This window comes from Aspergillus alliaceus (genome assembly GCF_009176365.1).
Source record: "Aspergillus alliaceus strain CBS 536.65 unplaced genomic scaffold BDW43scaffold_1, whole genome shotgun sequence".
In the NCBI taxonomy this organism is placed as follows: Eukaryota; Fungi; Ascomycota; class Eurotiomycetes; order Eurotiales; family Aspergillaceae; genus Aspergillus; species Aspergillus alliaceus.
Genome location: NW_022474684.1, coordinates 1,136,529 through 1,158,064, shown reverse-complemented (window position 1 = coordinate 1,158,064; position 21,536 = coordinate 1,136,529). Strand labels below are relative to the sequence as shown.

Genomic DNA, 21,536 nt, shown 5'->3' with positions numbered 1-21,536 from the left:
TTCGGCTCTCATAGGGAATCTCAGAATAGACTGGGCTACTGTGGTCTTAAACTGGCGTATGAGTAGTACTACGTACTATTTGGTACTACTAAGTAAGCAGTACACCGGATGGGTGAATGGCGTTCATTGGTTGGAACGGGGGACTCCGTCGTGGCATTAGAACCAAGTGCGCAAGCCATGGATTTGTTTCTCCCAACAACTCCTCCGACGAGCCTTATAAAGAACGCTGACTTGCGCCACCTCCAACTTTCCTCTCTACAGCTTGCTACGCTGGTGGACTCATCTCATCGTGGTCCAGTGTGGGCAGATCCATCCCTTTTTCTCGTCCTTTTTACCTCCGATTGAACTTTCGTGCCGCGATCGCGGACTCGGAAGGAAAACGCCGCCCGCCTGGCTTGGCCGACATAGCAGCAAAGGCTGTCCGATACCCATTTTTCGTGCCGAACCTCTTTGTTTGTGTCGTTGTAAGACTTCAGCGATCCCCTATCTCGATTACATAATAGGTATTGCGCTCTCTCGTCTCAACCTGGACTCGACTGTGTTCACCCTGATTTTCTCCGCCTACCATATCTGCGGTCTCGCGCCTCCCAAACTACATGCTCGAAAGGTCAAAGTGATCTAACTGTGGATTCCCTCTCGATATTAGGTTACCGATTTCTGATACACGGCTCTTTTGCGTCTCAAATCTCTGTCACCGAGTCCGACGATACCCCGAGCTTACGTTTCAGTTTGAAATTCCCCCCATACCACCACACCGTCACGCAATATGTCACGAAACGTGCTGGATCAGGATTTCGGGTCTGAAGAGGAAGACGATGACTTTAACCCCGCTCCTGCATACGATTCAGATAACGAAGATGCTAGAGTCAGTATCACGGATCTGTTAGGCGATAATGGCCGGAGGTGCTAACATAAACCGGGATGACAGCCAGCACATCAGGAACAGGATGACGACGATGAGGAAGACGTAAAGCCTACACGACGGGCGGAACGTCGAGCCCCCAGCGAGGACGCGGATGACAACGAAGATGCTGACGGCCATGGGGGAGAGGAAGAAGACGAGAACGACGATGACGATGAGGAAGAGGATGACGATGATGAGGAAGACGCTGTATCTGTGAGTGACATCAAATAGTTAGACCGCTCCTGATTCCACGGAGGTCAATACTGACCACCGCTTCTTGTAGCGACCCCGAAAGCGCAGAAGGAGAGGAGGCGTACATAACTTCTTCGAGGAAGAGGCTGGTGTTGATGAAGATGAAGATGAAGCCGAGGATGAGGAAGATGAAATGGCTGAGCTTGGTGGGGAAATGCATCCAGATGACATGGATGCGCTCCCTGTCGGCGCTGAAACCGACGATCGTCGCCACAGGCAGCTCGATCGCCAGCGCGAGCTCGAGGCCAGCATGGATGCTGAGAAACAGGCGCAATTACTCAAAGAACGTTACGGTCGGAACCGTGCTGCGGCCTCCGATGCAGTTGTCGTACCAAAGCGGCTACTACTTCCTAGTGTCGAGGACCCTAGCATTTGGGGTGTCCGCTGCAAGCCCGGCAAAGAACGCGAAGTCATATTTGCTATCCAGAAACGCATGGAAGAGCGGCCTATGGGCTCTCGAAACCCTATGAAAATCATATCTGCCTTCGAGCGTGGAGGGGCTATGAGTGGGTATATCTATGTGGAAGCACGCAGACAGGCCGATGTCATGGATGCTCTACAAGATATGTCTAACGTCTACCCGCGGACGAAGGTGATTCTAGTTCCTGTACGAGAAATGCCGGATCTTCTCCGTGTCCAAAAATCCGAAGAACTGTTGCCCGGTGGGTGGGTTCGTATTAAACGCGGCAAATACCAAAATGATCTGGCCCAGATCGAAGAGGTTGAGACAAATGGCCTCGCTGTAACAGTCCGTTTGGTCCCTCGACTAGACTATGGCTTGAATGAGGATACCGGTGCGCCTTTTGTGGATCCCAAGAGGAAGCGTCCTGGCGTTAATCCTGCGGTGGCCCGGCCACCTCAGCGTTTGTTCAGTGAAGCCGAAGCTAAAAAGAAACATGGAAAATACCTTTCTGCTACATCTGGCTTGGGTGGAAAGTCATGGAGCTACCTCGGAGAGACCTATATTGACGGTTTCTTGATTAAGGATATGAAAGTGCAACATCTGATTACTAAGAGCGTGAACCCCCGGCTCGAGGAGGTTACCATGTTTGCTCGAGGTGCAGAGGATGGTACTGCTAATCTGGATCTCGCATCTCTCGCGGAGACACTCAAGAACTCAGCGGCCGAAGACTCTTATCTTCCAGGAGACCCAGTCGAAGTCTTCCGTGGTGAGCAGCAGGGCTTGATTGGCCGGACTACATCTACTCGTGGTGATATCGTTACTCTACAAGTGACCGAAGGTGAACTGGCAGGGCAACTTATTGATGCCCCTGTTAAATCTCTTCGTAAGCGTTTCAGGGAGGGTGACCATGTCAAGGTCATTGGTGGTAGCAGATACCAAGACGAACTGGGTATGGTGGTCCAAGTTAAGGACGATACCGTGACATTACTCAGTGATATGAGCATGCAAGAGATCACTGTGTTCAGCAAGGATCTTCGGCTGTCTGCCGAGACAGGTGTTGACGGAAAACTTGGAATGTTCGATGTGCACGATCTCGTGCAGCTAGAGTGAGTTGTTCAACTTTAAACATTATCTGTTTCTGCCGCTAACGTATTTTAGTGCCGCTACTGTTGCTTGTATTGTTAAGGTTGATCGGGAGTCCTTGAGGGTTCTGGATCAACATGGTTCAATCCGCACCATCCTACCTACGCAGGTCACCGACAAGATCACACCACGACGAGATGCAGTAGCCACTGATCGGAATGGTGCGGAGATTCGGCATGGGGATACTGTTCGCGAAGTATACGGAGAGCAGAGGAATGGCGTGATCATTCACATTCACCGTTCATTCTTGTTCCTGCATAACAAGGCTCAAGCTGAGAACTCTGGTATCACAGTTGTGCGTACGACGAACGTTGTAACTGTTTCCGCCAAGGGAGGCAGGTCTACGGGCCCCGACCTTTCCAAGATGAACCCAGCTCTGATGAGCCGTGGCGCACCGGGCGGTGGTATGGGACCCCCCAAGAGCTTTGGACGCGATAGGATGGTCGGAAAGACGGTTATGGTCCGGAAAGGACCCTTCAAAGGACTTGTGGGTATCGTCAAAGATTCGACAGATGTGCAAGCCCGTGTGGAGCTCCATTCCAAGAACAAGCTAGTGTCGATTCCCAAAGATATCCTCGTCGTTAAGGACCCCGTAACGGGCCAAACAATCGAGATGGGCCGCGGCAAGGGAGGATCACGCGTTCCTTCAGCAGCTCCCCCATCAGGTTGGAACGGCGGCAGGACACCGATGGCGGCTGCCGATTCATCTAGGACCCCCGCCTGGGGTGGCGCATCTTCAGCGAGGAGTAAGTCTTTCATGTTTCTTATCTCTTTAGTTTATGCCACTAACAAAGCGATTTAGCGCCTGCTTGGGCTGGTATGGGCGGTTCTCGCACACCGGCATGGAAGAACGATGGCTCGCGTACTTCGAACCCCTACGATGGAAGCCGCACTGCATATGGAGGAGGCCTCGGCTCACGCACCCCAGCCTGGAACGCAGGCGCTAGGACTCCTTACGGCGGCTCCTCAGGACAAAGCGATTTTGACGCTTTCGCATCCGGCTCCAGGACCCCAGCATGGAACGCGAACTCTGGCAGTCGCACCCCAGCATGGTCCGGAGCCACCGCCAGCAACGGCAGCAAAGACGCCCGTGGCTACGACGCCCCCACCCCAGGTGGAAACTACTCAGCACCTACCCCAGGCGCATACGGCGGCGCCCCAACACCAGGTGCTTCGGCGCCCACGCCTGGAGCTTGGGCCGACAGTGCCCCGACCCCGGGTGCATTCAACGCACCTACGCCTGGCGGCCCGTCCAAGAAACCATACGACGCGCCCACCCCCGCCGCCTGGGATAGTCGTCCGTATGACGCGCCCACACCAGCGATGGGAGACGAAGATGCAGGACCACGGTACGAGGAAGGAACACCCAGCCCTTAATGCCATTTATTGCGGGAAGATCAAGGTGAAGTGGGGAAGGGGGGCGACCCGGCGCATTCATGTATTCATGCAATCTTACATCTTATCTACTTTTTTTTTCCTTTAAGACTACAGGCATGGTTAGTTGGACAGCTTTGATCTGTGGAGTGTATTATTTGTATCATCAAGAACAGCATATCAAGCGTTCTATTCATCCAGGCTCTTAAAAGTAGCTGTGAACATGTTAACACTTTCACTATTTGATACAAGGGTAACTGTGTTCATATAAAATTATACAAGTCGTAAAATAATGTGACAAGAAGGGTAGGTGAATGAGGAAGAGAAGACAAAAACACATCTCTAACCATGAGAAATTCCTCTGAACTTCGAACAGGTGGATAGACCAGGAGGGGGCGGAAAAGAGGGAGGGGGAAGCAAGAAGGGGCGTGAGGCATCATTCATCATCTCTTTCCACGCAAAGGATATGTAGTTGACAGTTGACAGTTATTGAAACATATGGGTAAGTATATCAATCGGGCAGAGAAATGCAACTTAGCAGCTTGACTTTTGATATATAGCTCTCGTAGATCCATTTATTCTTCTGGGGATCTGCTTCAGGGCCATCGTCCGTTCTATAACACGTGTGGAAGAAATCATTCCACGGTAAAATGGTGAATATAAATTAGAATTGCTAGCTCCCGAAAGGGGCAGCAATTCAGTTCATGGGGGTACTGCGCGCGCTAGAACGCGGATATTATCCACAAATCCCTTGATAAGCTCTTCGTACTGGTGGTTAGGGTCTCCAGCCATTGCGAGCTGACCCTGGCGGCGGATCTCAGCAGCAGAGATTTCAACTTCGAGTTCATGCTCAAATTCACCTTTGGCCGAGGGCTATGAAGCAGTATCAAGTTAGCAATGGGTACTTTGAAACCAATAAATTGGTACATGGCTAGTCATCCAGTGGGCTTGTGACAATGAATGACTTACTTCTGATTTGGCCACTTGCGTTAAGTCGATCTGGTAAGCCAGGTGTCGGTAGCTCATACGGTCCTTGTTTCGCTCTCTGCCGCGTCCTCGACCGGTATCGACCACAGGAAGGTGGCTAACGTCACCTTCGTAGCTCATTTCTAGGTTAACGCTAATCCGCCAATCAACACATGTGCGAGGGCTGTAAACGTCAAGGTCGGCAATTCGGCATTTCACAATCTTCGCAAGGACTTCACCCGTGCGTTGATCAACAGTCACTCGGACCTTGGGTTTGTGGCGAGGATTCAGATTGTGTCTGATGACAGGTGGAAGCTCAGATGGCGATATTTCGTAAAAGGTATCTCGCTCCTTTTTGTGCGCGTAAGACAACGGAATGCGCCCTGGATTAGCTTGTGGCATGGACGCCTTTACGGCTTCGTTCAGAAAATTATTCATTGCCCGATGTTGTGCCTACGCCATGGTCAGTGTCAGTTCTCGACCAAAGGGGGCGATTTCGGGCGGGGGGGCGAAAACCGGGAGGAAAAAAAAAATAAAGGGAAAAATAAAAATCTCATCGACTTACAATTGTCATCGTGCTCTCGAATGCAGTCCGAAAACGGGGGCTTTCCTTATTCACAATACTTTCGGTCAATATGGGTAAGTTAAGCCTCTCACTCCTGTCCATATCGACCAGCTGTCCAAGCTTGGCCTCCACCTCGATTATTGCTCCCTGGCCGGCTGCTGAGGTGCCCGCTGGAGCCGCAGTTGCGTCGTTTCTCAGAACCACGTGCTGGAATAGGAAATCGCAGACCGTTTTTGTGACTTCCTCATGCGGGATGAATCCAGAAATCGAGGGTTCCCACGGGCCTAAACTTCCTGCTGGAGCCGGCTCTGGAGGGCGCCGGGGGGCCGGCGGACCATTGGCTGGCGGAGTCTCACTTTTGATTTTGGCTGGGGGTTCTGCAGCGGGAGCCTGAGTTGTTGTGAGGGCTCTTTGGCGCATCACGAACGGGTTCTGTTCTGAATTTCTTGCATGCTTCGGGATCGGTGAACAACGGGTCGGGATCATCGGAATCCTCCCTTTGGTGCGCACCGATCTTCGAGCATAAATCGGTGGTTCTTCATAACGCCTCCTTTTCGCTCTGGGTACTTGTGGACTTGAATTGACCCTTGAATCGGGAGTCAAGTCCATCTTTGTTGACAACGAACGGGTTTGATCCACGGTCGGTGTATCGTTTGTCAGCGACGCTCGAGCGGGCGGTGAGCTGGTGAAATTTGACGCTACCGAAACCGGATGAGAATTGTGGGTATTAGGCGGGCTCTCTTTCAACGAGACACCATTTTCAGTAGGCCTCGCTTGAACAGGGGACGGCAGGTCGGGATATCCGGCCGTGCTTCCTTGCCGAGAACCGGGAGGAAAGGCGGTTTTCGGGCTCACACTCTCGTCCGAGTCCCTTCTCTCGGTCACCGAGGAATCCTGTCGCGGGGTCTGTTCGAGCGATCTCGAATCCTGTCGCGAGACTCGGGTCATCGCGGTTGGGGACATGTGAACTTGGGCATCCGGACCAACCCACGGGCTGGAGGCACGATTTGACAAGGATTCATGGCCGGAGGACTGGGGACGTGCGGATGGGGGCGTCTGGCGAGAGTATGATGCAGCAACAGAAGCTCGCGGTGTACCTGGTAATGATCCTTGCGCTGGAGGGGAGAATTGCTGCGATGGGTAAGACTGTGGAGCAGCCGCTGGCGGGTTTTCCCTGGGATAGAATGAGTAGGTGAAGGTGGATGAGGGGGTCAGGACAGACTGGATAGATTGCGAATACTGCGGTGCGAAGGGCGACTGCTGCTGCTGCTGTTGTACCTGCTGGGGATGACCGTAGGTAGAGAACGAGTCACGCGAACCATAAGGGGGAGGACTGGGGCCGCGCTGAGACTGTGCGCCTGCACTCTGCGCGGCGGTTGGATGATATTGGTACGGCGACTGTAGAGAACCATAGGAGGAAGAGCGTTCCGGAGAGACATGAGAACGTTGTAAGGGCGGAGGCTGCGGTGGGTGACTCGGATAGGCAGATGGATAGGAGGGTGTCCGTTGGTCGCGGGGAGCATAGATCGGATCGGAAGGCTTACGCGACACTTGCGACGGCGACTGAGAGGATGGGACTTCGGCGGTGCCAGCGGCATCGTTATTCATAATCGTGCGCAAATCCATGATGGCGATATTTTTCTTGTTTTTGTCGAGTCGGTCGCGAGCTCTTGTTGTGTGTGTAACTTACGTAGCTTGATGTAGCTTCGGGAGCTGCGACCCCCTTCCACAACACCCCGGCCTGATCGGGGGCGAAGTGGTGCTTTGACGAAAAAGAAATGGACGAAGGGGGAGGAAATAGGGTCACCACATGTATACGGCTCGAAGAAAATGGGGTTGCTGTAGAGAGCGCCGGGTAGGAAAGTGAGGGAAAAGAAGAGAAGAGAAGAAGAAAGAGAGAAAGCGAGAGATCGAAAGAACAGAAAAAGAACAGCGGAAACGGGATTTCGTGATTGGACAGTTTCTCTCGACTATGAACAGCTTGCGCGGAACAGCTGTAGAGAAATGGTTCATTGAGATCTTCTCTGGAATTTAGATTTCTCCGATCAAGAGTAATTAATCTACTAGATTTGATTACTTGAAACCCAAGATTTATGGTGGAATTGGGAGTGGTGGTTGTTGTTGTTGCCAAAAGGATCATGAAACTATCCAACCTCAATATTTTTCTAGATCTGATTTAATGCCAATTTAAATACAATTTATATAAAGAATAAGTATACTCCGCAATATGTCCTTTTAATTTAACCTTCTCTTTTCTCTCTCTCTTTCCTCTCTTCTTTTGCCTCTCCATTCCTTCCTTTATTGACCCTAGTATATATATTCTCCGTGTATATAATATATGTCCCATCTGTCTATCTAGATAACCCTGTCGATCCTTTCCAAGGCCACGTTTGAAATGCCGTTTGCGGTCCACTGATGTTACGCAATCTCCCCTTTCCGCATCATTGAAATAAATCCTGACATTCAAGACACAATTGCGCATCGACCACATTCTTCAGTCCCCATCATGTCGTTCAACGACAAGGATCCTCGATCCTCGCCGGCGATCGACACTATTCCTCTGAATGATCTAGAGTCCGGTGCTAATCGCGACTCCCAAGAATCAACAAAATGGACGAACATCACCGATTTCACCTCGTCGCACATCCTCCCCGACCCCGCAAGCGCCATCAATTGGCGGGCGTGTCTGGAATGGTCTTTGGATAAATTCGCGATCGCCATTACGCCGAGTTACTTGCAGCATTGGGTCAGCGGCCAACCGCCCAAGCCCACCAAGCTCCATGCCATCGCAGCGCTGGACGGTTTGCGCGGCTGGGCCTGCCTGCTTGTCTTCAACTTTCATTTCCTCTTCACTTACACCTGGAAAGTTGCGGTCGGATGGGGCTTCAATCATGAAAACTACAGCCTCTTCCAGCTGCCCATTCTCCACATGCTCGTGTCCGGCCATATCATGGTATCCATCTTCTTCGTGATCTCGGGATATGTACTCTCCTACAAGCCGTTGAAAATGATCCGTAGTAGAGCATGGGAACAGACCTTCACCGTGCTAGCCTCCTCAACATTCCGCCGTGGCCTCCGACTCTACATCCCCTCGATCATCGGCATCCTAATCGTCATGCTGGCCGTGCGATTAGGTATATACGACTACTCGCAGCGGGTCCTGTTCGAAGGCCACACGATCCAGGGCACCAATGAGCAGCACCCACCGATCATGAAAAGCTTCCACAAACAGTTCTGGGACTGGTACCTAACTGTAGTGCACCTGATAGACCCGTGGAACTGGGCGCTCTACTACAACTACTACAACCCGCACCTCTGGACCATCCCCGTGGAATTCCGCTGCTCAATCGTCCTCTTCCTTACCATCCTCGCCACTTCACGCCTAACCACCGTGATGCGGATGACCCTAGTGAGCACGCTAGTCTGGTTCTGTATGCGCTGGGGTCGGTGGGACGTAGTGCTCTTCCTAAGCGGCATGCTAATGGCCGAAGCGGACCTAATCAACGGCATCTGGGAGCGACCAGCCGAGGATGAAAAGCCATGGAGCGCCCGGTTCCCCACGAAATACCACCCCTTCCGACTATCCAATCGCAAGCTATGGATCGCGCTCTTCATCATCGGCCTCTACTTCGGCTCCGCCCCTAACACCGGCTACAGATGGACCCCGTTCTACATGTGGACCTGGAGCATCACGCCGAAAACGTACCCGGAACCGCACCGATTCCCGCAAACCATCGGAGCCGTCCTCATTGTCTTCAGTATCAACCATTCCAAGGATATTCAGAAACTCTTCACGAATCCCGTTTCCCAGTACTTGGGCAAGATCTCCTTCGCTTTCTACATTGTCCATGGACCTATCCTTCACTCGCTCGGTTACTCGCTCATGCCGAATATCTGGGCCGTGACCGGTAAGGACTCCGACTTCCAGTATTGTCTGGGTTTCTTGATCGGGTGGCTGATCTGTCTTCCTCTATGCTTGTGGGCGGGCGATGTGTACTGGCGCGCGGTGGATATTCCGAGTGTCAAGTTTGCCCGGTGGGTGGAGGATAAGGTCATTGTAAAGGCGACAGGACAGGAAAATCGGAATGCAAACTCCCGTCGTGAGTGATGCCTTGCCCGGTTGATGGTGTGCCCTAGGCATGTTTTATTTCATTAGATCTCGATTTTAGCGGGCGTATGACGATGTTGTATATTTTTATCTGTCTCTGATGACTTATTATATGTTTGATTCTTCGATCCCCTGTTATATATCATGTTATCTGCCTGTAATAGACTAGACACGGTAATTACATATACTTCCCCCCCCTTTGATTTACTTGTCTGCAGGGCTGCCATTCTAACAAAATACTCAAATGTTTACAGATTCATACTCTTACTATCCAAGCGTTCGTTCATTCATTCACTCGTATCAGACCGTACCATGTCGCGTCCATGGTAGAATGATGCAAGTCAGCCGTGGTGTGGATAAGACACGGGGCAAATAGCAGGGTAACCGGCTGACTAGTAGGTGAGACAGGTAGAGGATATAGCGTCTAGTAGATGAATCGGTTCTTTTATAGCGCAACACCCCACAATCCCCGCCCACCGCACACTCCTAACCAATCCCGCGGATGTCCTGCGCCGGTTGTCCCACCTTGCGGGGACCAGCTGATATTCGAGACCTCGTAGTCACACTGCCAAGCGGCGGCGGGACCACGCTCTGAGGTGGTCGAGGGAGCGCCGGGGGTGTGGGCCGCCGGTGGAACTGATGCGGCGTTGTGCTGGTTGATTAGGTCCCAGAGAAGAACTAAGCAATCGTCTGCGCCAGAGGCGAGCACGCCACGGCGATTCGGCGACCACTCTACGCTATTGATGGAGGCGCCATGGCCCTTGAGTTCTAAGAGGGCCTGGCCGGGTTGACGGACGTCTAGAACACGGACAATGTTGGAGTCCTGGGAAAAAGTGGCTAGAAGGTGAGCGTCATGAGGAGATGCTATTTTAATTAGTATCTGATGAGGTTGTTTGACAACAGGCAGGGTCAGTGAGCTCACGTACCTGCGATTCGTAGAAGCGGCGGAGGCCATATGGACATAGGAGCGGAGGGGCTGCCATTCCCGGGACTGATTACTGCGCACGAACCCCCTGTCAATGTTGAACGGAACCAGACAAGGGATAGGAGACTCACGCTTATCACTTTTCTCCGTCGGCTCGTAAATAATGGTACTGTGCTCTAAACTACGGAGATCGAACATGCGCACACTACCGTCGGCACCGCAACTGACAAAAACGTCGACGCTATTTGCGCAGAATCGAACGTCATACACTTCTTTATCGTGGGCAATGAGCTGCGTCTTGGCTGTGAGGGTGGGGATATCCCAGATCGTACAAGTAGTGTCGATGCTAGACGTGATGATCAAGCTCGGAGATATCGTGTTCCAGTCGAGTGATGTGATAGGAGCTGTATGCTCGGGAGATTTTGAGTTTGAAAGTAAAGCGAGCGGCGAGAGCTTAGCACAGGGGCCCTCCCTCTGACTCGCCGATCGCGTGATAGAATTTGAGGTTTGCAATGGCTGATTTGTAGGCAGAGACCATAACCGCAGATGATCTCCTGAAGTCGCCAGGAGATCCGTCGACTGCTTCTGCGATGAGGGAGGTTCCCATAGTATTCGCGTGACGGGATATGAATGTGTGGCCTCCGCCGTTTTAACATATTCCAACTTAATCTCGCCAGCTGCTGCATCTGGTGTATCCTGATCTGGTTTAGTCCAGTGTGTATCAATGATTTGTATCTGAGCGAAGTTAGTATCATCTACAGTAGAATGGAGGAGAGAGTTGCGAACATAGTTATGATTATCTTCTAAGTAGCTCCCAAGTGCAATCTTGCCTCCGAACGAGCCCGAATTTCCAGGAATGGGCCATTTACACCAATCAACGGCATATATCGGCCAAGGCGCAAGATAATTGCTATTTGTTGGCACTTGATTATCTCCGTTCATGGGCAGTGAACCGGGACTGGTGAGAGGATCGCCTAGAAGATCGCCTGTTGGCCGGATATCGGCCAGTCCAAGAGGGGAGTATTTGCCTTGTGGAGTAAGAGGCTGGAACCCTACACCAGGCGACGAACCGTACCTGGCATTTGCCGGACTGGATCTCGAGTGCCCATGCGAGTTGCCCATGTTGGAACGGGGCGTTGTCGGCGGCGGTTGTTGTGATGGAGGTGCTTGTTGCTGCGGGAGCGGCGGCTGTGACTGCGACTGCGGCTGTTGCTGTTGCTGTAATTGCGCAGATATCTGAGTAAGGGTAGGAACGGCCGATGGGGCGGTATTGATGGACACTGCTGGAGGACGGTTGACGTTTCCTGGCTGGAGTGCTCCTGGCAGGACGGTGTTCGTATTGCCGCTGCCATACTGATTGGGCTGAGAGCTCGTGGGATGGACATTTATGGAAGGAACGTGGTTGTCAGCGATTCCCGAGAATTCATGGGACATGGACTGCCGCTGTAGGTTCGAGGCTCCCATACCCCCAGGCGGAATATGTAGCTCCTCTGGCCGGCCATAGGTTGTCGCTCGTCGATTGTCGAAGGGTTGCGCAGGGTTCGACATGGTACACGGCCCACTTTGGGCAGCAATGGGTGTCTTCTTTGAAGAGGTATATTACCAGAATCGAGACTTCGAATTGCGATCACAATTCTGATTTTCGTCCACCGCTAGGGTTGCGGCTGAAGGGTATCGGGGGTGTAGTATTTAACTGAACTAGAGGCGGGGAGAGGGATGCGTAAGCTAGGAGCTCCGGCTACACCAAGGACATACGTGATCTTATCTAAATCACTCCATACAAATGACCTTGGAAGTAGCTCAGCAGAACATCCTAGAGCTTAGGGGGAGGGAGGAAAGAGTCGGGGAAGTAGGATGGAAAGGACATGAGACAAAAAGAAGGGGTGGTTGATTGATTGATTCAAATGATGGACGTCTCGTGCCCGCTGACTCAGCTGAACCGCGGGGGGATTTTGCCATTGAATATTGAACTAATTACAGTAATCTACAGATTCCCCAGACTACTCTCCCAATACATAAAAAAGTATACTGTCCATGTCGGTTGAAACCGGCGGATCTCGATGATTGTTCTCTATTCTCGGTGTCTGAATTCTTACTCTAATCTTTTTATGAATAATTTACGAGTCAGTGTTCCTTCGTCATAGAAAACAGCTCCCCGCAATTCAGTATGGCTCTAGATGGCATCAGCTCGGCCTCGGCATTACTTCTGCTTCCACCCCCACCATCAGCTTCGTTCGAGCAGTGCAGGAGTGTGTACGAATCGATCTTGTCGACGTCTTTCTCCAAACTTGCCGGACTCAATGGTACCAACCACATAGCCATTTTGGACATTGCGCTCTTTCTTCCCGGACTTCAAGCACCCACATGTCAGCCTCGCGCGAAGGTATTCCAAAGTCTTCAATGTTTGCTAGCAAACATCTACAGGCTCATTGGCATAGTCTCCGTGGAAAGCGATATTCAGCTGGATGGTCCTGGTGGCATCGATGTGCGAGTCATTCTGCTTGACATGGATTCCATCCACCCTTCCGGGAAGAGTTCCCTCCAGGCTTCACAAATGGGACCCATCCTAGATCTGCAAACCCTTGCGACATCAGCTCGTCTATGGGATCGAATCTATTATCCCGATAATCAAGTAGGTCAGAATTTAGCAACGGCCTTCAGTAGTATCTATTCTCAGACCAAAGACCCCAATTCCGGACCTCTGCAATCGATTCCCGGTGTCTCCAATTGGGCCTCAGCGGAATCAATTGTGGTGCCTGAGGATTCACGGGGGAGCTCAACGCATCACTCAGTCATTGTAGGGGGCACCTTCGACCACTTCCATATTGGACACAAGCTTCTACTCACGGCTATGGCGTTGGTCTTGGATCCCGTTCAATACACTAACCCGAGGAAAGAGGCGCTTCTGACGATTGGCGTCACTGGCGATGAACTACTAGTGAACAAGAAATATGCCGAGTGCCTGGAAAGCTGGGATGAGCGGTGTGAAAGTGCTGCGTCCTTTTTGACGGCCATCATGGACTTCTACCCTCCCGACAAGAGCGCCACACATACCGAGCGGGTCACACAGCCAGGACCCAATGGAAAATATATTCTGATGATCATCCGACCTGGATTAACACTGAAACTTGTACAGATTTCCGACCCTTTTGGACCTACGATCACCGAGGAGAACATTAGCGCCATCGTGGTCTCTCAAGAGACTCGCTCGGGAGGTGCCGCGGTCAATGATGAACGTGCAAAGAAGGGTTGGAAGAGCCTCGATGTGTTTGAGATTGATGTGCTACATACTAAAGACGTACCATTGACTGATTGCGGAAATTTTGCGTCCAAAATCAGCAGCACGGATATCAGACGGCAGCGGCTGGAACAAGCCAAGAAATAAGCCAGTGTGATCGATTGGCTAGACGCGGGAAATTGCCTTTTAATAGCTTGACCTATGCAGCCATCAGTTATTCGTCACGGACATTTTCTTTTTTTTTTATGGAGACTTTTTTTTCCTCCCCACGGATTTGGAGAACTCATTACTTGTACATACCTACCTTCCCTACCTACTACCCTACACCACGTCAACAATGATTAGTTCTTCCCTGGGGTGTCCATATATCCCGCTAGGATTGGGGAAAATAACGGGGCGCCAATGAGGCTATCCGGATTCATGTAAAAGCGTCTTTTCTTATCCAATCCTTGTTCATGTATAGAGAACGGTGGTAATAATTCCGAGTGTTTCCATTTTCCCCCTTCCCCCCTCTTTCCTCAATGATTTATTATTATTTCCTTGCTATATCACTGTTGATGAGTTGTTCCATCGGCCTTTGGTGAAGTCATTGGAAAAGAGGGATCTTATCAACCCTTGATGTTTGGGGTTGTGCACGCCCGTCGGCGACTACTGGACGACGATGCATATTAAGTGGGTGTTGATCCTTTCCCTGTCACAACAGATTCTCCCACCCACGCGGTAATTGTGGCCTGTGACGCCATGCCATGCAGTCCAATGTTGTGACTTCGGTCGATTTTCTGCATGTTGACAACGACCCCTAGCTCCAGGGCGTTCTATTTGTGCTTTGGAGCCAGTCGTCTAGGCTTGCAGCTATACCGCGCCACGATTCGCTTCCCAGGCGGGGTTCGTCTGCAGGTATCTGACTCTCATGTCGCATCATCTCCCCCTCCATTATCTTGGAGCCCAGCCAACGATCCCTCTAGTCACCAATCCTTCTCTTTCTTCTGCAGGTTCACTCTGGGTGACCGCATACCCTTTCGATCATGTGACCATGGTGTGTGTCAGTTCTCGTCCAATATCGCTGCGGTGTTGGCCTGGGGAATTTGTCTTGTGTTCGATAATGACGATGATCCCAGTCGACCGGGTTAGGTGATGGCCCATGTGGGACGCTCTAAATCTTGTCAGACATGTCTCCGTGCTCCAAGCGCTGGACACTCTGCAGTTGATAGAGAGTGTGTCCTGTCTAGGGACTCGAGAGGGGATGTATCACTTTACCTTGTTTTTTATTTTTATTTTTTTATTCTTGCTCTTATTCTTATTAATTTATTCTCTTTTCTTTCTTTTTCCCCTTCTTCCTTTTTCTTCGCTCTGTCTCATAACAGAGAGAGAGATATATATATATATACTCATATTGCTTTCTAATCCTCGGAGGCCCTTGCTACCTTCCATTCTTTTCCTTTTCTCGCGTTCTCTCTTTCTCTCTTTCTTTCTTTCCTTTTTTTTTTTTGCTTATTCTACCTCCCATTCCTTCCTCTTCCTTACGTGGAGTGTTCGTCCTCAATTGACCTTTGTCCATGCACCATTCCATGAGGTGCGCCTTTCTCCTTTGAATCCCCCTTTGACCAGGCCTGGTTTCCATGTTGTTGCGGGTTGTCAAAGCAGCCGGAGACGCGGCTGCCCTGTTGAGACAAAGTCATGGACAGACCACGGCGCATTGACGACCTCGCGGACGAATTAATCAGTGACATTCTCTCATTTCTTCTTGGATCAGAACCTTCCTCCAACGATACTTCTCCCACAAACAGCCACGGCTCATCCTACATGCCCAATGGCAGTCCCATCACTGAGCATGGTGAAAAATCCGACCTGGACCGATTCAGACTGGTCTGTAAAAGGTTCATGCGAATCGCTACACCGTGGAAATTCCCTCGCTTTGTCCTTCGCTTTTCGCGGGATGGGTTTCGGAGGCTGGAGGATCTTCTAGACATGCAGCTGGCCTGCCATGTGAGATCTTTCACGTACATGGTGCGACCCTTTTACCAAGGAAACGGTACTGTCTCTGTTGACCCAGTTACCTTGCACGGAAGCCACGCTGACAAGTACCCAGGCTGGTCCCAGGCTTTGAATACAGTGGAAACACAAAACCCCGCAATCTCACAAGTACACAAGGGCCGGCGCGAAGACCAGGAATATATAATCGCCGGTGACCATGACATGTTACTGTTGCGCCGCGCAATATTGGCATTTTCGTCTCTCCGGCAAATTAAATTGCTTCGTCTGCAGGACGGAGCAGATGAACAGTTGCTCGACTATATACGTGAGCAGTCTCTGGAAGAGACGGCTGGTTTGGACTGGGAACCAGCATGCACGCGGGCGGTCACAAGCCTAGCAATTTCTCTGTTAGAGTCCAACTGCACTTCCGTTCGTTTTGTCGGGCCTCAGATTAGCCCAGAGTCGGCAGTTCGACTGCTACAGGCGCCCTCCATGACGCTGTCGACCTTGGGCACTCGATTAACAAGTTTAGACATCACCTTCCATTCATCCCAAGACATGACGAACAGCATAAAGTCTGTCTCTAACGCCTTCCATGACTTTTTCCTATCCGCAAAGAACCTAGCGTCTATACGTTTAGGCTTTCGGGCCAATGCACCCCTCGATCTCTCGCTGGAGCTCATATTCCATCGCCTGCAGTGGAAAAGACTCCATACACTCAGCATCCAGGGCTGGCGTCTACATTCAGAAGAGATCATCGCCCTCATCCGCCGACATAGGAGACAACTCCGCGACATAGGGTTGGCTAGCATCTACCTTCGTGGTGGTGGGCGATGGCGGGATATCCTGTCCGTTTTGCACGACGAAATGGACCAAGTAGAACATATATATCTCCGGGATATCGATTACGCAGATCACCTTGACTCGGATTCTCCAAATACCAACGGTCACACCAGCACGGCCAGCCCATCCGTCCTCTCTATCGTACCAGAACCCACCCTCTCCATACCCCTCCAGCACACCATTTTGAATGGCGATTACCCATCCTTCGCGCCCTGCGGAAGCACTCGGCGTTCATTTTCCGCGGCCACCCTAGAACGGCTGAGAGCACTGACAGCGAATGACCTAGGTGATAACGGGGTGAGTGTAAGACGCGAGCAGCGGTTGCTCTGGGAGGCATGGGTGCTCTCAAGTCCCCGGAATATGTTACGACGACGACTCTAGCTTGAGCATTGGTTTTCAATGGGCGCATGTTTGGATGATGGAGTGGTAATGTTTTAGTCTTTTTTTTTGGTGTATGCATTTCGCAATTTTTCAGATAGTTCAAAAAAGTGCAGAGCATTTTCAGACAAGTCGGACGATGAAAGCACATGGTTGTTGAGATTGATAGAAGCGTCATGTAGTAGCCACCATAGCTCATTGTTTCTGCAGCCTTGGGGGCGGCCCAGATTTATGGTCCCGAATATCCAATTCCAGGTGCCCCCTACCCAATTGTAGAAGAGTTATCCGCATTACATATATGAATACCCATGAAAAGACCTTTACGGAAGAAACCGAGGTAAAATTCTATACATTTCACTCAAAAACCTCTAAATCCTCATCAAGATCATGACATACGGGAGGATCATGGAAAAGGAAAAATGAAACCATTGCTATGGGCAAGGATACAAGGCATAGGGGAAAAACAGAAAAGGCAGGAAAAAATGGAATAGGATTATATCCATCTATCCGTCAAACACCACCTGCGGACGCGGAAAGTTCCTGGGGAACCGATACGGGTCCGCTTGTACTCGCCGGTTTAACGTTGCGCTCGCGCAGTCTACGACCTTCCATGAGGCCGCGAAGACCGCGTTTTTGCAGGCCAATGACGCTGCTGAGGTCTCCGGTCCAAATTTCGCGGTTAGGGTGGAGCTCGGCGTCTGTGTTGCGGCGGCGGTGGGAGTGGGCATCGTCGGTGTCGGAGTGGTCGAAGCTGGTGCTGGTGGAGGCGGAGGTGGCGGTGCTTGCGTTGCTAATTGAGTCGTCGCGGTCGCGCTCACGCTCACGCTCACGGTCGCGGTCGGCGTTGGCGGTGTTGTTGCGTTGTCGGCGGCTGAAAATGTTGGTGTTGATGCGGAGGGGAATGCCTCGGGAGCCACTAGCGGCGCCGCTCGTGCTGCTCGCGATGGAGACGCCAGATGCGCCGTGTTCGGTGTCGGAGGAGTCCGAGGTGAGATGGCTGTGTGATGTGTCCGTTCCTGTACCGGAAGCGGAATCTGTGGCGCCGTGGACGCCGTTCAGAGCTTCCAAAGTGCCTCCGGGCCCACTGGTGAAGCCGGTGCCTCTGCCACCACCTGCAGCCATGGCAGCAGCGTTAAAGACGGCAGCGGCGTTTCGCCCGTCGAGGACCTGATGAAGTCTTTCGACGGTGGCCTCCAGAAGGCCGTCGACTTGGTACGGTCGCGCAAGTTGGAGAAGGGAACAGAGTATTTGGGGTGTGCAGAGGGAGGATCCAGCTTGCGGGAGGGAAGATGTGTAGAAGTAGTAGACGAGGACCTGTAAGGTGAGGTAGGTATGAGGCAAGTACAGCACACGAGGCCTAGATGTAGGAGGTAAACTATGCGCAGAGGGTATCTCAAGATTCGCTAACAATGACTTAGATGGGTTCGAATGATTGCTGACGAGAGTAGTGGCGTTGGAATAAGTGCTGTTTGGTCCTATCGACGGGGTGATTGTGATGCTGGAGTTACGGTTTGGATACATCTGCATTGCTCCACGTAATGTGGCGGAGTCGGAGACCCCATTGTCAGACGACTCTCGTAGAAGCTGGATAAAGTATGGCCCCCATCTTCTAGTCAAGATTCGTGAATTCACGGGGATACGTTCGCCTCCCGCTGCTTGAAGTTCCATGTCGGCCATCTCGGGAAGGGTTTGGGCTAATCTTCCCAGTTCGTCAGAGGCGGATGAGAACGGCCTTCCACCAGATGTTAGTTGTGTCAGTTTGGGGTGAAGAGATGCAGGAACTGCAGGCGAGCTATGAGAGATGTATCCGGACGTCGGAGATGTCCTGCACGGATTGTTGTAGAGCCCAAACGCTTCCAACTCGACCATGCAAACATGCGAGAAGTTGAGCCGCCGGTGGTTGTAATCCTCCACAAGACTACGTTTCCGATGGCCGAGAATCACAAAGGTATTCCTTCTCGCCCACAGCACTCCGCGGTTCCAGCTGCCCTGACCGAACACGGTTCCGCCAGCATCGATACGGCCCCAAGTGAGTGTCTTCAGGTCGAGGGCCCACAGGGCATATTCCTGCTTTGAGGAGGTAAGATAGGTGCCGCTCACCACAAAGTGTCCATTGATGACGCCTCCGTTCGGGAACCTCAAACCAGGAGGTGATGCTTGATTCTGCATCGGCTTCTCGATCAGGCGGCCATCCGGTAAACGCACTTGAAGCTCTAGTTTAACATCCAAGAAGTTGTAGTTCGAGTAGATCAGCATGGGACAGCCCGCGACTTGTGACTCCTCCACAGGTTCATGTGCTTCCTTATCGATTGAAGCGGATCCAATGTCAGACACCTTCACACCGGCCAATGGGGCAACCACACTACGATAAGCGCCGCAACTTCTTCCCAACGGGCTCGTGTTGGTCCACTTCAGACTGCGGAGGTTGAACACACTTATTTGCTCGATATAATGGTTGGAGCTGTCTTGACCGCCCACCACCACCATCTCCGCGCCCCCAAACCCATCAATGTCCACACCGATTGAGCCCTGATGAGGGTTCGACGATGCAGGGTTATGGTGAATAGCAGAAAGAGGAGCAGTTGCTGAGGTGAAGTGAGCACTGGAAGGTAGGACTGTCGCACAATGGGCGTATCGTCCCTGGGGCGAGTCGGTAGCAGTGACCCGGGTCCACGTCCGCGAAGGCACATCGAATATATGTATATCTGACATCACAACCACCTCTGGCTGCGCTTCCTGCCCGTTGGAGCCATTGGGCGTTGTATCCTTGGGGGACATACCACCATAGCACACCAATTTGTTGTCTCCAAGAGCGCAGACGCTGTGGAAATATCGCGGACGGGGAATATCGCCGGTGGCATCAATCTTGGTCCAGTGACGTCGAATCAAGTCCAGCTCGTATATGTCGGACGTCAACTGCGGGCGAGTCTTCGAGAGAACGCGGCCACCGAACACGTAGAGCTTATCGCCTAATATAGTTGTCGTCGCTCCTACTAGGGGATGCGGTTCTCTTCCTGTGGTTCGGCGAACATTGCACACTAGACCCGACAGGTTTATAGGACCCGATGTCGAAGGCGGCTGTTGCTGTCCAGGCGAGATACCTGAACCTGAATGGTCATCCCGATTCGAATCCAGATATCCCAGACTCGACTGGCTCCGAGACATCATCTTGATAAGGATGGACTTTGGCGCAGTTGAGACAGCGCAATGCCTATTGCCTTGCAGGTTTTTTTTCTCCCAGGATCAACGGCCTCCGGAAGGTCGAATGGGCGTGGCGAGCAGTATTTCCGTAATCGGGCGTATCCAAACTTTCTTCGGACTCAGGTGTCGAATGAATCGGGTATCATTACACGCGAGAACCACAAACAAAAGGTGAAGCGAAGTACCGACGGTCAAATAAGGGTCAGCGCACCGGGGCCGACCAGGAAAAGATCACACGTGGGTTAATCGTAATCGTCGTGAGCGGTTCGCTCAAGTCAGGGGCCGGGCGGGAGATGTGATGGGACCACCGGTGGATTCTCTTTCCCCGCGGCTACCACCAACCCAGAGAGGCTCCGTCGCTAAGGAGCAGAATCAAGCCTTCGAGACACAGAAAAGGCTTCTTCTCGCTTTTTGGGGTTGGCTGCAAGGGAGATCCTCCAGTGAATCCGCAGTGGTATCGAGAGGGTGTGTTGCTTCAAGACGGTGAAGAAAGAAGTGCGGACTTCAAGGCGGTCTCCGAGAAGAAAAGTGGTTCCAGGCACACACTTGGTGGAAGGAGTGGAGCAAGGACGGCGCGATTTACTCCCAACGCTCAAAGTCAATCTCTTTGACAGGAGACACTAGAATCCATGAAGAACATTTGGAAACAATTAGCAATGGCACATCTTCTTAATGCCATACACATTCACTCACTCACTCACTCATTTACATTCCATCCCCCACAAACTATTATTTATAATCATGCGTGGACTTTATCCCTCTTCGCCCCCACAATAGGAGTCGTGTTCTTAAAACCAACAATTAGAACAACACTCTGTTTCTATATGAGGATAAAGATGCGTAAGACGGATATGAGTTGCATCTCTTTTGTCCTTCCAAAGGATAGTTATAGCCCTAAAGTGAGCCACAACACGACATACGGAAGATGTCTGACGGAATAAGCGCACTAAGACCTGACAAGTGGTCAGACAAAATTCTTCGATCTTGTCTCACCGTCCAGCGATCGAGGGGTTGAACAAAGAAGGTGAGGTCGCCCGTCAAATTCGCCGCAAGAACTGACTGGCGCGCCCAACGCCCGCATCAGTTAACCCCGAGAGAAGTGAAATGGATGAAGTATAGTTGAAATACAAATAAGTATATATGAAGTATCTATATCCGTAGCGGTCATGTACTTGACCTTCTGGTTATGGATGCTTACTGACAGAGTTACCCTGTCTACACAGTCGTTCTCCTCGTACAATCTTATCTCTCCCTTTGATTGA

General features: G+C 51.5%; 7 protein-coding genes across 7 annotated transcripts; 4 read left to right on the top strand and 3 right to left on the bottom strand.

The window, feature by feature from the left end:
• The first annotated feature begins 214 nt into the window (after positions 1–214).
• On the top strand, positions 215–4,279 carry spt5 (transcription elongation factor spt5). Its single transcript, XM_032040019.1, has 5 exons — positions 215–865; positions 929–1,117; positions 1,188–2,665; positions 2,718–3,448; positions 3,505–4,279. Exons 1-5 carry the CDS (start codon positions 767–769, stop codon positions 4,077–4,079), a joined length of 3,072 nt encoding a protein of 1,023 aa, XP_031906494.1. The 5' UTR covers positions 215–766; the 3' UTR covers positions 4,080–4,279.
• On the bottom strand, positions 4,280–7,565 carry triA (putative mRNA capping nucleoside-triphosphatase). The gene is made up of 3 exons (XM_032040018.1): positions 5,608–7,565; positions 5,046–5,495; positions 4,280–4,949 (listed from the first exon to the last, which is right to left on the bottom strand). The coding sequence occupies exons 1-3, from the start codon at positions 7,231–7,233 to the stop codon at positions 4,779–4,781; spliced, it is 2,247 nt and encodes a 748-aa protein (XP_031906493.1). The 5' UTR covers positions 7,234–7,565; the 3' UTR covers positions 4,280–4,778.
• A 300-nt stretch (positions 7,566–7,865) lies between these two features.
• BDW43DRAFT_9655 (acyltransferase family protein) lies at positions 7,866–9,937 on the top strand. Its single transcript, XM_032050780.1, has one exon. The coding sequence runs from the start codon at positions 8,114–8,116 to the stop codon at positions 9,713–9,715; it is 1,602 nt and encodes a 533-aa protein (XP_031906492.1). The 5' UTR covers positions 7,866–8,113; the 3' UTR covers positions 9,716–9,937.
• BDW43DRAFT_258802 (WD repeat protein) lies at positions 9,838–12,494 on the bottom strand. The gene is made up of 4 exons (XM_032040017.1): positions 11,427–12,494; positions 10,772–11,375; positions 10,642–10,713; positions 9,838–10,579 (listed from the first exon to the last, which is right to left on the bottom strand). The coding sequence occupies exons 1-4, from the start codon at positions 12,186–12,188 to the stop codon at positions 10,161–10,163; spliced, it is 1,857 nt and encodes a 618-aa protein (XP_031906491.1). The 5' UTR covers positions 12,189–12,494; the 3' UTR covers positions 9,838–10,160.
• A 182-nt stretch (positions 12,495–12,676) lies between these two features.
• BDW43DRAFT_9590 (putative pantetheine-phosphate adenylyltransferase) lies at positions 12,677–14,485 on the top strand. Its single transcript, XM_032050769.1, has one exon. The coding sequence runs from the start codon at positions 12,808–12,810 to the stop codon at positions 14,023–14,025; it is 1,218 nt and encodes a 405-aa protein (XP_031906490.1). The 5' UTR covers positions 12,677–12,807; the 3' UTR covers positions 14,026–14,485.
• A 797-nt stretch (positions 14,486–15,282) lies between these two features.
• Positions 15,283–17,330, top strand: BDW43DRAFT_9470 (F-box domain protein). The gene is made up of 2 exons (XM_032050753.1): positions 15,283–15,910; positions 15,968–17,330. Exons 1-2 carry the CDS (start codon positions 15,556–15,558, stop codon positions 17,074–17,076), a joined length of 1,464 nt encoding a protein of 487 aa, XP_031906489.1. The 5' UTR covers positions 15,283–15,555; the 3' UTR covers positions 17,077–17,330.
• Positions 17,331–20,572, bottom strand: BDW43DRAFT_9471 (putative regulatory protein Ral2). The gene has a single exon (XM_032050754.1). The coding sequence runs from the start codon at positions 20,239–20,241 to the stop codon at positions 17,584–17,586; it is 2,658 nt and encodes an 885-aa protein (XP_031906488.1). The 5' UTR covers positions 20,242–20,572; the 3' UTR covers positions 17,331–17,583.
• Positions 20,573–21,536: the final 964 nt, after the last annotated feature.